The sequence below is a fragment of the Larus michahellis genome, chromosome 4 (assembly GCF_964199755.1).
Source record: "Larus michahellis chromosome 4, bLarMic1.1, whole genome shotgun sequence".
Classification (NCBI taxonomy): Eukaryota; Metazoa; Chordata; class Aves; order Charadriiformes; family Laridae; genus Larus; species Larus michahellis.
This window is the reverse complement of record NC_133899.1, coordinates 29,643,352-29,655,602: the sequence shown is the minus strand read 5'-3', so window position 1 is coordinate 29,655,602 and position 12,251 is coordinate 29,643,352. Positions and strand designations below refer to the sequence as shown.

General features: G+C 42.5%; 1 protein-coding gene across 6 annotated transcripts in view; it reads right to left on the bottom strand.

The window, feature by feature from the left end:
- Positions 1-12,251, bottom strand: part of SYT16 (synaptotagmin 16) — a 118,282-nt gene that overhangs the window by 21,202 nt on the left and 84,829 nt on the right. For all 6 annotated transcript variants that reach the window (XM_074583709.1, XM_074583713.1, XM_074583714.1 and 3 more), the window contains 3 exons: positions 7,069-7,325; positions 2,667-3,110; positions 1,401-1,590 (listed from right to left, as the gene is read on the bottom strand). In XM_074583709.1, the coding sequence (XP_074439810.1) occupies positions 1,401-1,590; positions 2,667-3,110; positions 7,069-7,325 (891 nt within the window). The remainder of the gene's footprint in view (positions 1-1,400; positions 1,591-2,666; positions 3,111-7,068; positions 7,326-12,251) is intronic.

Sequence of the window (12,251 nt, the reverse complement as noted above, 5' to 3'; positions counted from 1 at the left end):
CCCATATTGGGACTACTTTAATTTCATTTCTGAGAATAAAATTTTAGAATGTAGCTACACTGCAGCATAAATGAACACCGGCGAGCTTGCTTGCTAGAGTGTGTGGTAAAACTCTTGTCTAACTTTGCTTTAAACTACTAAAAAGGACCTAACTTGAAATCTTTTAATAAAACATGTACATGCAAAGAAGAACATGTGTTTAAGTAACTCACATGGAGACCGATGCTGCCGCAGCTAACACAAGACTAGCTAGGGCTACACAGACTGGTGTCACGTGTTTTACTGTTGCATAGACTTGCCCTTAATTCTCAAGGGACTGACAGAAGACACAGATTATTTCAGTAACATACTAAAGTATAGTTTAGTGGAAATGTAAGTTTCTGTGTCCATACACTGAAATATCACATAAATATTTTGCTAGTGCAGGGACAGAGAGCCCAGCATCTTAGCATTTCGCAAGTTGGACACACTATGTCAAATCCAGTGAATGCAAGGAACTGTCAAAGGTTATTATTACCTTTGACAGGCAGGCAACAACACCACAAAAAGCAAAAACACTAACAAACAAAAAATGTTATTTCACATTGCCATTAGCTGCTGGTTTCAGACAGGAGGAGACAAAAGGACAATACGAGATGAATATAGCACTGCGGTTCAACCCATGAATGAGGCACCCCAGCAGCAAAGCAGATAACACCAGGCACTATGGCTGCATGACCTCATCTACATGATGGACATTAGCACTGTCCATCCACTCTCCTTTTCAAGGACTAACTACAGCTCAAGCACTACCTAAACCTACTGTAAAACAATTTCCATTTTTTCCTTTAGGTATTGGAGGACGGGAACTCAACTGTTGCGACCCAGAAGAACAACTATCAAATCTTCCCTCTGCAGAAGATCTTCTTGTGCGGCAGAGGAGAAATCACAGCAGCAGGACCCCCAAAGGGCCCAAAGTACCAGGTCACCCAGCGCTCAGCAGCACAAGCAAGAAAATACAGGCCTGGGAAACACATAATGGCACTAGGCAGGGCTTCTGTAGGTCACGTGGTAACATATAATCACTTGAAAAGAGCTCCTTTCTTTTTATGGATCTGCTGAGAAGTACTCTGTGCTTTGGGTATAATAGCACTTTTGCCATAATCAGATGTTGTAAAGGTATATGCAATAAAAGAGACACTCAGGTATTACTGTCCTGTCAGCTGTGTCTTCATGTGATTGCCTCCAATTACACTGTAAAATTTACCAGCAGACGTACTTGAAATAATGCTTTTAATTTTCGATCAGATACTCTGCAAGGAAACACAGCTCAGACATGACATAATTGAATATCTTGAGGAAGAAAATAAAAAGCAAATTTTGACTCAATGGTGTTATTTAATAGCAGTGAAAGTACTTACCAGGTGGCCTATTAATTGCGAGGTTTCGGAAATGACTGCCTTTGATCATCTCCACTGACAGCCGCCCCGTAGTGGCATTGTACGACAATCCCACGAGCAGCTCTGGCACCCCTCCATGCGACAGGGACTGTGTTGAAGAAGCGCTATCACTGTGAGAGACTGCTGACAGACTAAGCTGAGAGTCTGCACTCTGCAGGGAAAGAGCACTGAAAGTCTCATCAGGACATTCACCACCACCCTCCCTTAATTTATATCTTGTAGCCTTGTTTAGTAAGATCTCTCTTAAGAGATGACAATGACTAAGAATGAATTATGATGGGGCACCAGAAGAATCAGAGCACCACTTTTACAAAAACACATCTCTGAACTTTTTCTTTAAAGATGAGGAACTCCGTGTAATGTGTTGTCACTACTATAGATCAAAGCCTCTGAGATAAGCACACATCCTACTACATGAAATGCACAGTAAATCTCCTTGACAATGACTTTTGGATGGAACGCACTTTGCAGCTTGGGTTTTTTTGGTCATGTATTGTGTATTTTCTTACTTTCTTTCCTCACTAAGGTGATGCTCTCTCTACCCTCTCTTCACCCGGAGTATGATGCTTTATTCATCTTGTGCACACAACCTCTCACCAAGCTTTTTGTAGACAATGAGTCATGACAGGGCTCATCTACACAAATTGATTGGCATAGCCAGAGCTGGATACAACTGTGATGTGCATGGGAGATTATGAAGCAGCACAGTCAGTTCTTCCTCACATGACCCACCTCTCCACTTCCATCTGTCATGAAAAGGAACATCACTAAGCATTCTGGTGACATGGAAACTGCACAATGCAGAGATCCACAAGCTAGTAGCTAGTGACAAATGAGGTAGCTCTTGTACTGGCAGTAGTACAGGTCCACCAACATAACAGTGCACAAGAACTACTGTCCTTGTCAATATTAAGACATAATTAGCCTTGGTGGTTCCAGGACCAACCTACTATTTCTGCACGGCACAGCATTTGATGACTTGTGTAGATGTAGTACATCCACGTGATTTTGTGTAAGTTTGCTAGCTCAGCCTTTGTTAATAAGGCACAGCTTTGTGTAGGGAAGACATGCCCCTTGCTTTCCCTTACTGATAACTTTTTAAGTGACAGAAGGACAGATCCACCCATTGCATTCTAACAGCCCTGAATGAAAGATATCAGGTACAGCTGGTCCCCATTCACCAGGTGAACAACTTTATGGACTCCATATTTCTTTCATCAAACTTACGCTCAAATTACTCCTTGGCTCCAAGACCAACGTCACCCTCATTTCCCCTTCCTGGCTGATGTTGCTCAGGTAGAACAACTGCTCTCCCATCATCTTCTCTCCAATCATCTTGTGCACCGCATAGAGGCGGAAACGAATGGCGTGGCTGCTTAACTCCTCTGGCTCCAGCTTACTGAAGGTAATTTTATCCTTGAAAATAGGGACGGGTCCTCTCTGAACACTTGTCTTACCCCTCTGTTTCTTGCTAGGCATCAGGACTATGTGCACTTTCCAGGTGTTCACACCACCGCGGTCTTTGTCTGGGATATCCCTGGCCTCCAAGATAGTAACTACTAGCTTTTGACTTGAGGCTTTATAGTTGAAGACGACATCTAAATCACCACATTTACAGATGGGATCATGAGCACCATGATGAGCTGGTACACTGCTCACTTCATCATGTTCCTGCAAAGAGAAGCAAGAAGTAAAACCTCCATTGGAGTTCAACTGCCTCCGCGATCCCAACTCTATTTAAAAAAAAATATTCTTCTCACTTGTGCTTGTAAGCGTAGGCAGTTGCTCTGCAAAATAAGGATCCCACTGTTTCTTGAAAAGCCAGTGCTAGTTAACTGCCTGATTTTGTGTTATACTCCCCATACAATCTAGTAAGCAACAGCACTTGTTGAAACATTTCCAACAAAAAATTTAATCAATATTTAAGTGTGCTGCAGGAGACACTTAATTTGCAAAAATTCTACATAGGGAAAAACTAAATGAAAGTTTTTGGTTTTTTTTAATTTAATTCATGTCAATTTTGAGGCATTAATACATTTGTTTTATTTGATTTGATTAAAAAAAACCAACTTAACCTATACTTTGAACACATACTGGAATTTTTTCAGAATGGATTTTTTTTACATGACCGAAATCAAACAATTCAGTCAAACCTGCTGATTTTTTGGATATTTTGATCTGTTGGAAATTAAAAAAAATAAGCACTGTGTTCAACTTGATGGGAGGGGAAATCACCATGTCAGAATTCCTTGTAGAATGAAAATTCCATTTCTAGATGCTACCCTATAATTCAATACTCTTCCTACAGCTAAAGCAATGATAATCGAGAAAAACAGTCTGATTAAATACATACTGCTTCTTTATTCTCTTTTTAAATCTCCCAAAAGAAGCATCTGTTCCTCCTGTTCAGTTTCGATACTAATACTTTCAGAATAAAAATTCAAAATAAACAATCAAAACATGTGCAGACCAATTCACACACAATCTTTTACCTACTTTTAAAACAAAAATCATCTTGATAAAACAAGATAAAAAAAATGGATGTTCACCTTACCTTTTGACGAGTGGGTGTGTGCGTTTCTGTTCAAAAGTGCTTTTTTATCTTAGAGGTAGAATGTGCTTCATGTGATAAAGGGGTTGCTATAGTGATCAATGGTTTGTATTTAAACATGAGTATACACTGTACTAGGGAAAGATTTTCAGTTAATAGCCAGAAGGTGAATTAAGGCCTGTCACTAGCAGTCTGAGTCACCCTCCTCCTCAAACATTTATCTTCTTTCGCATTTCAAGTAACACTTCTTTTCAACATAGGAATCTTATTGTTTAAAGTACAGATGATAGGCCGTAGGACTTCTGACGTAATTCCCTTCAGAAGTGTCTAGGGTGCTACATGTCTCAAACTAGACCTCGGACAAACCTCAAAATTTATATCTCCTTCCTGTCAATCTACTTTTCAAGTGCTCGGATTCATCTGCCATCATGTGTGAAGATCCTGCTTTTCATATTTTCAGAAGTGTTTAAGGGATTTGTGCACGTGAATACAAAAGCCCATGTGTGCCCATTAGTGATGGAGACCTGCTGTCATACGTCTTGCAGAAGTAATGTCAAAGAGAGAAAAATCAGAGCTTGGACAGCACGCAAAATGACTTGGTTGCCCATAAAAATGCCTTTCTGTATGAACAGCAGGCTGCAAAGACAAAAACGCAAGGCAGGCCAGGTTGCCTGGAGAGAACGTGACGTTATGCAAATGTTAAGTGTCTCTCTGTAGCTGTTAAGTTATTTCTGTCTGGTTGATGAAATAATATTTAAAAATGAAATGCAAGCGATTGAGCTTGATTCATGTTTCCCTCCACACGTTCATCCCTCCCCACTTTCATCTGTGTATTTGCTATTGAAAAGACAGAATCAAGGCACATTTGAGAACTGCTGCTAAAGTGTGGAGACAACTGTGCTTGTGACATAACGTTGCTTTCATCTACATGCCTGAGCTGGAGAATGCAAACTCTTGTGTGTCATCATAAGCCCACAGGTACAAAGATCCAAGAGGCACTTTCCTGCCCCAACAGGACTGAGCATCTCCTGGCAGCATGCAGGGCAGACTGAAGGTGAGCTATCTGGTTTTTGACAGGACAGCTAGAAAGGATTTGGATTTCAGGAAATCTCAAGTTGTGCTACTATAGCTGTGGCCACATCCACTGCAGAGAAAACTGCGTGAACTGGAGGCAGAGAGGGAAAGAGAAATGTCAAACTCTGCGGCAGTGACCTTTCCATGGACAGCTAAGCTTTAGAGACCCCATGGGCTGGCCCTTTCAGAGAGCACTGTGCTATCTGGGACTCACCCCTGGAGAGGTTTCCAGCACACAAAGCTTACAGACACTCAGTCTTTCTTCTGTGGAAGTCATTGACAGAATTCCCCTTGGCTTTCAGAGCTCAGCTGAGGCTATGCGCCCTTTTTGAATGTATTGGTTATACAGACAATTAAACGGGAATCCAAGAAAAGTGTGGGTTTTAGATACTTTGTCTGAATTTCTTTCTTTCCCTTCTCTCAGCACAGTTGTTGAGATGTCAAGCGAAGTATACCGATTGATACTGTATGTCTAACCTAGTTGCTCAGGACAGCCAATATCTACTTCACCAGGTGAAATAAGTCCATTTCTGCCAGAGAAACCTGAAAGAGCAGCTAATTATGGACAAGGCTTGAAATGGTACTTGTGGTTCCGCTGCAGGGGCATAAAATTATCATTTTTGTCTCTAAAGAGAGTTCCTTTGAGGGGAACATAATAGCGCTTGGACATTTCTGGCATTTCAGAACATTTAGTTCCTGCAATAAAAAGTCTTTCATTAATCCACACAATACCTTTGGATGAGAAGCTGCTTGTAGCAGATAAACTGGGACTTGGGCATATCTGCCCCCTGACGCTATAACCATTCTTTGCGTTTTTAAAATGTAGATACCAGGAGCAAAACGAGAGACATATTCCAAAGAAATATAAGAGGACACTGGAGACATAGTGACACATGTGAACCACGGCGATGTACATCAAAAGTGGAAAAGGAGAAATGAGCCTCAGATGGGCAGTCAAACAGTGCGTGTCAGAGGTACACAGCAGAGAGGGCAGGGCTGCCGCCACGCAGAGTTCCCATGTGTTGTGTAGTATTTTGTGGGACTGGTTTATGCAGCAAACCAAAATGCTGTTCAAAACCCCCCTTAGGGCTGGAGCACATGCACCGAGGAACTGCTTTCCATCTTTTTAACTGGCTGCAGGCAGCATGCTCTGATGAAAGGAACCCTTCCCTCAAAGCCTTGCTGCTCAGAGTGTGATGGAGGTATTAATTTCCACAGCTGAAGAACGGTCTCTTTTAACTCAGGCAGAAGATGTGACCTTTGTGCTGTTCTTTTAATATGTCTGATGCAAGCTGATATTTTTTCAGAAATTTAATCTTGTGGTAAAATAATGCTGAAAACCAATGCATCATGCAGAAAGATTGTAAGAGAAAAGGGGGATGCTAAGTCATCAGGTGTTTATAATGCTTTAAAATCTGTAATGTTTTGTTGAGGCTTCAAAATAAAGGTACAGAACTAAGAGAAAGCAGAGGAGCTCTCAGGCTCTCTTCTTCCCTGGATGGATGCCTGGTGTCAATGGGGACCAGAGTGATGGTCACTTGGCCAAGTCACCGGCCACCCCCACCAGTTGCCCCCAGCTTTCCAGATGCTTCCCATTGTCTAAGCCACAGAAACCACCTGGAAAAAGAGGCGTGGATCTGATGCAGTGACCACACACCATCTCCCTAGAAACACACCCTGCACATATAGCCAGTAACAAAGCCCGGGGCCATTGCTAAATGACAGCAAATGCTGTCAGGCAGCTAATGGCTCCAATTTCAGTTCAAAGATTGCAGTCAGAAATCAAGCAATAAAGCAGCTTCTCTGAATGAGTGTTAGTAGCAAGGGGTAAAATACAAGAAAAAGAGGAAACGCATAGCTAGAGGTGTATGTTCATGCACACAGGAGTACCGTTATCTTGTGCTGTGCTGATCAAGTTTTCCCTTCGGTTCTCCCCTAACATTACTGGCCCCCAATATCCTTCAAAAGCTTACACCATGTATAATAAAAGACAATTCACCATACCTCAGGGCTCCAGGCCGATGAGCTGTCAGTAGCATTGTTTACTTCAAATCCCTGGCTGGTAAATGCTGTCTCCATTTCCAAACGTCCTTCTGTGGCTTGCTGGCTAACGCCATCAGCAGTGCTGGACTCCATCCTAGGCCCTTTATGCTGCCCAGTGCCCCTGCTCTCAATTGTTGTTCTTGAATCAACAGATACGTGGTCATCTTCAGAATAGGATAGGTTGTCTTGGTAACTCAGCTGGCTTAGTCCATCCAGATCTAACAGTTTTCAGCAAGAAAATAATTTCAGAGGGATTAGAATAAATTCCTCCCCCTCTACCTCCCAAAATGTGCCTCTCTCTCCTTTCTTTTTCTTTTTTTCCCCCTTCATCTCCAGTGCATGTGCAAGAGACAGTTTCTACTTCTGAGTACTGCAGCACTGAACTTAATAAAACAAGAAACCCTGTATAAATCAGCATCTGATGGAGTGGACTTGACTGTTTCTCATCCCATCCTGAACTGAGAAACCAGTTGCCTTTACTTGAAGAAGTTAACCACCAAATGCAATTATCCATGGAGTGTCTGGGATATTCCAATAGCTTCCATGAAAACACAGGTGAGAGAAATTACAGAAAAGCACAGCACAGACCTGATGAACAGCAACTTCCTTCTACGCAGGAGGAGGAGGAGGAAAGGACAGCAGTTAGCATTGCCCTCAAAGGGAGGGTGCTGGGGAGGAAAGGAGTTTCATGGAGATAAGAGTGACACCATGACCCTATCACCCATCCCTGAGAGCTTGAGTGTGCACGACCAGCCCCACAAGCTCCTAGGAATCTCCAAATCCCCTGTTTGGGCTAAACTGTCCCAACGGCAACTGAGAGGAGACGCGTTCCCTCATTTCCTGCCTGCTTTTATTAGTTTTAATTCATCTGATCCTACACACTTACTCCATGGGCTAAAGCAAGGTTCATTAATGAGAATAAAATAATCTTCTTGGTTCAGACCACAGATTCCTTCTCTGCACCATTGAAGTCTCTATTTAGAACTCAGGCCACTTTTCTCTACTTGAAGGCATCAGTGAGAGCTTTCTGGGTGGAATGACACAGATAATTACATGTGCAGGGGGACAGGGAAAATAACATCACGATTTGGCCTTGAATGTGTTCTGCAAGCCCTTTCAGAAGAAAACCAGGGACCTTCCTCCTCCTAATGCATCTGACGCCAGGCCTTGCTTTAGGAACACAAAAAGCTAAATTCTACCTCCGTCTCTTTCAAATAAGCAAGGAGCAGTTACAGTAAAAGAAAACAAGTTGTGCTTCCAGACAGCTGATGTCAGTAATGAAAACAGAATTACTTCCTTTGCAAACACAGCTACTTGGGGTTTAAAGGTTTCACAGAATGATCGAGATTGGAAGGGACCTCTGGAGATCATCTTGTACACCCCCCTGCCCAAACAGGGCCACATGCTTGTTCATCCTCAAACCTGCAGGTTTGTTCTCAAGAGGGCCACTACTTTTTCAAATTTGATCTCCAACTCGAATTTTTAAAAACTGTATTAATTACTGTGCTTAACAGATGAAGTGCTTTGGGTCGGACCGGACACAGACCAATGACAGATGCTCTACCGCACCTCTCTCTTCAAGGAGAGGAGAGAGAGATAAAGAGATTTATGAGTTTAGAAAAAACTAAACTACTTTAATGAAAATATTAGTAAAATAATAAGATATTGAAATATATATACAAAACCTTATCAAGATCCCAGGGTGACAATCACGTCACCAGCAGGCACCGGGAAAGTCCCAGACTGGACTCAGCGACAGACGGGACCTGGATTCAGGAACGCACAGATGGGGATCAAAGGCAGATGAACAGAGTCCTCCTCCTTGAACGTCGGCCACTGAAGAAAGAGAGAGCTGACCCTTTGATTCCTCAGCTTTTATACTGAGCATGGGGCAGACAGGATGGGATACCCTGTTGGTCAGTTTTGGGTAACCTGCCCTGTCCGCTCCACCCCACAGGTGCAAGCCCTCTACACTTTTCTACTTCCAACCCTTCAGTGGGGCAAATAACAAAGTGAGCTGACCTTGGTTGCTATAGCAGTAAGTATAAGCAAGAGCCTCTCTACATACCACTCCTTAGCACGAACTATAAACATAGCTCTTACCACTCTGAAAGTGACTAGTTTCTGCACAATATGCTCTTAGTTTCAGAATTCATCTAGTTAGAAGAGGCCTCGCTAAAAAGTAAAATTAATGAACAAAAAATTGTTCTGTTTTACCTCAAACCAGGACAATAGAAAACGCTATGCTTGGTTTAGACGAATTGATGTTTTCATTCCTGTCTGATAAATGAGACATAGAACCTGGTGACAAGTGACATGGAGAAGGCTGACGTACCCAACAACTTTTTTGCCTCAGTTTTCACTGGCAATTTCTTCTCCCACATCTCACGAGTCTCTGAATCTCGAGGCAGGGACTGAAGGAATGCAGTCCTACCCGTTGTAGGAGGCAATCAGGTTTGAGACTCTCTGAGGGACCTGAACATACACAAGTCCATGGGACTTGATAGGATGCATCCCAGGGAATGGGCTGATGTAGTTGCTAAGCCATTCTCCATCATACTTGAAAAGTCATGGCAGTCAGGTGAAGCCCCCAGTGACCAGGAAAAGGGGAACTTCACATCCATTCTTTAAAAGGGTAGAAAGGACCCTGGGAACTGTCAATCAGTCAGCCTCACCTCTGTGACCAGTAAGATCATGGAACAGATCTTCCTGGAAGATATGTCAATGTCAAGGCATATGGTTGACAGGAAGCTGATTATACCTTCATCAATATGGCTTCACAAAGGGCAAACCCTGCCTGACTAATCTGGTGGCTGCCTATGATGGAGTGACTGCCTCGGTGGATGAGGGAAGAGCAACAGATGTCATCTAACCTGACTTCTGTAAGGCCTTTGACATGGTCCCACACAACATCCCTGTCTCTAAATTATTGAGATATGGATTTGCTGGATGGACTATCTGATAGATAGTGGAACCGAGTGCACCCTCACCAAGTCTGCAGATTACACCAAGCCCAGTTGATACACTTGAGGGAAGGGATGCCACCCAGAGGGACCTGGACAGGCTTGAGAGGTGGGTCAATGTGAACCTCATGAAGTTCAACAAGGCCAAGTACAAGGTCCTGCACCTGGGTTGGGGGAATTCCCAATATCAGTACATACTGGGGGATGAATTGTTTGAGAGCAGCCCTGCAGAGAAGGACTTGGGGAAACTGGTGGATGAAAAACGACAGGAGCCAGCAATGTGTGCTTACAGCACACAGATGGAGAGAAACTTTTTACCAGGGCCTGCCGTGATGGGGTTTTACACAGAAAGAGGGTAGATTAAGATCGGATAAGGAAGAAATTCTTTACTATGAAGTGGTGAGACACTGGAAGAGGTTGCCCTGAGAAGTTGTGGATGCCTTATTATTTGAAGTGTTCAAAGTCAGGTTGCATAGGGCTTTGAGCAACTGGATCGGGGCAGGGGGGGAGGAGGTTAGACTAGATGATCTTTAAAGGTCCCTTCCAACCCAAGCCATTCTATAATTCTCTACACAACCTTCTGTCTAGAACAGAAAGCCCAAATCTTTCTGAGAAGAGGAAATTCCATGTTTGGCCTTAGAAGCAAATATGCCATTTCTGATTCATACCTGCTCCACAAAAAAAAAAAAAAAAAAAAAAAAAAAGAAAAACAAAAACCACAACAACAAGGTGAACGGGGATTATACTCTGGAAACATTTCCTAGAGGTGTGCAGAAGTTCTTGTCCCTCTCCTTGGCTGCTCTTTCAATTTAACAGCTCAGAGATTAGGAGAATAACTTTATCCCCTTCCTTCAACTATGAACGGTTTCACATTCTCCCTCCCAGTAAAATGCTTCAAGCATGGGCACTTCAACAGATAAGTCTGAGAGCACCTCAAAGCTTGGTAATTTTGGTCCGCTTCTGAGACGTGGGAGATGGTCCTTCAGGAGGAGAGGGGGATCCAAATTCATATCTCTCAAATTCGAGGTGAGTGGTCTTCTCACTCCCTTCTGAAATGCAAAACCCACCTCTTCTCCTCCTCATCCACCCATCTGGCAGACCTAGTCCGGAAACCAAGAACCCACACTGTCTTGCCTCTGACCTGAGCTGAAACTCTTGAGTGAGGGTAGAAAGTAATTAGATTTTTTGCCATTACTCCCATTCTTCTCTACGAAGTCAGAAAACAGAAAGCAGTAAACATTAAGAAAGTAAGCAAGAAATAAAACAACAGAAATTCCACAAATATTCTGAGACTGAATGGGTACCGGCACTCCTTAAGGCATTTAATTAGCAAGCCAATGTGTAACACGCATTTTAAACAGTGGGTCATCCATCAAAGCAAACACCACACAGCAGGCTTTCAGAATAAAATGCTACTGTAGTAAGAAATTATCCCCACACAATTGTCTTGTGGTTTTGACTCCTGCTGGGATAATATCTAGATCAATAATGGAGGAATTTTCAAAAAGTACATTAAAGCCATAAAAAGCTATTCATAACAGGAGAACTCCAGAAATATATTAATAGAGCAAGCCATCTCTCTCAGACTCAGTCAAAAAATGAATGTGTTAGGAAAGCAAGTGTAGTATTCAGGGAAAGGAAGGGAAAAGGTGATTCACCAAAATCATTTAGTGAAACAGTCTGGCTTTTTCTTTCAATTTAAAGTAGTTTGGTAAGAGATAATCTGTTATAAATACCAGCATTAGAGGATCATAACAGGTAATAGCCAAACTATACAGGCTAGAACAACTGCGTCTCTCCAATTACATCCGTTCTAACATTATATTCACAAAAAAAATGGTCAAAACAAAAGTTTTCATGTAAAGGAAAAGGTCAGAGAAGTAAAATGCCTGTAATTTACCTTAGAGATCTTTAAGGAAGAAAATGTCAACTGTCTTATGAATACCTGACATGAATAAACAGCACAGCATCAGGGATATACACTGAGACAGCATTACCTAACTATTTGAACCTTAATTAATCAAGAGTCCCTGCAGGGCAATAGCAGCCAATTCTAAAATTAAGGGCCGATAGCACTGTACACTAAGAGAGTGATGTTTTTTTCAGTCCTGTCCCCAACCTTTCCCCATTGTGCCATGTGTGCCCACAAGCCAAGAAGGAGGCAAAGGCAATTCTGGGGAA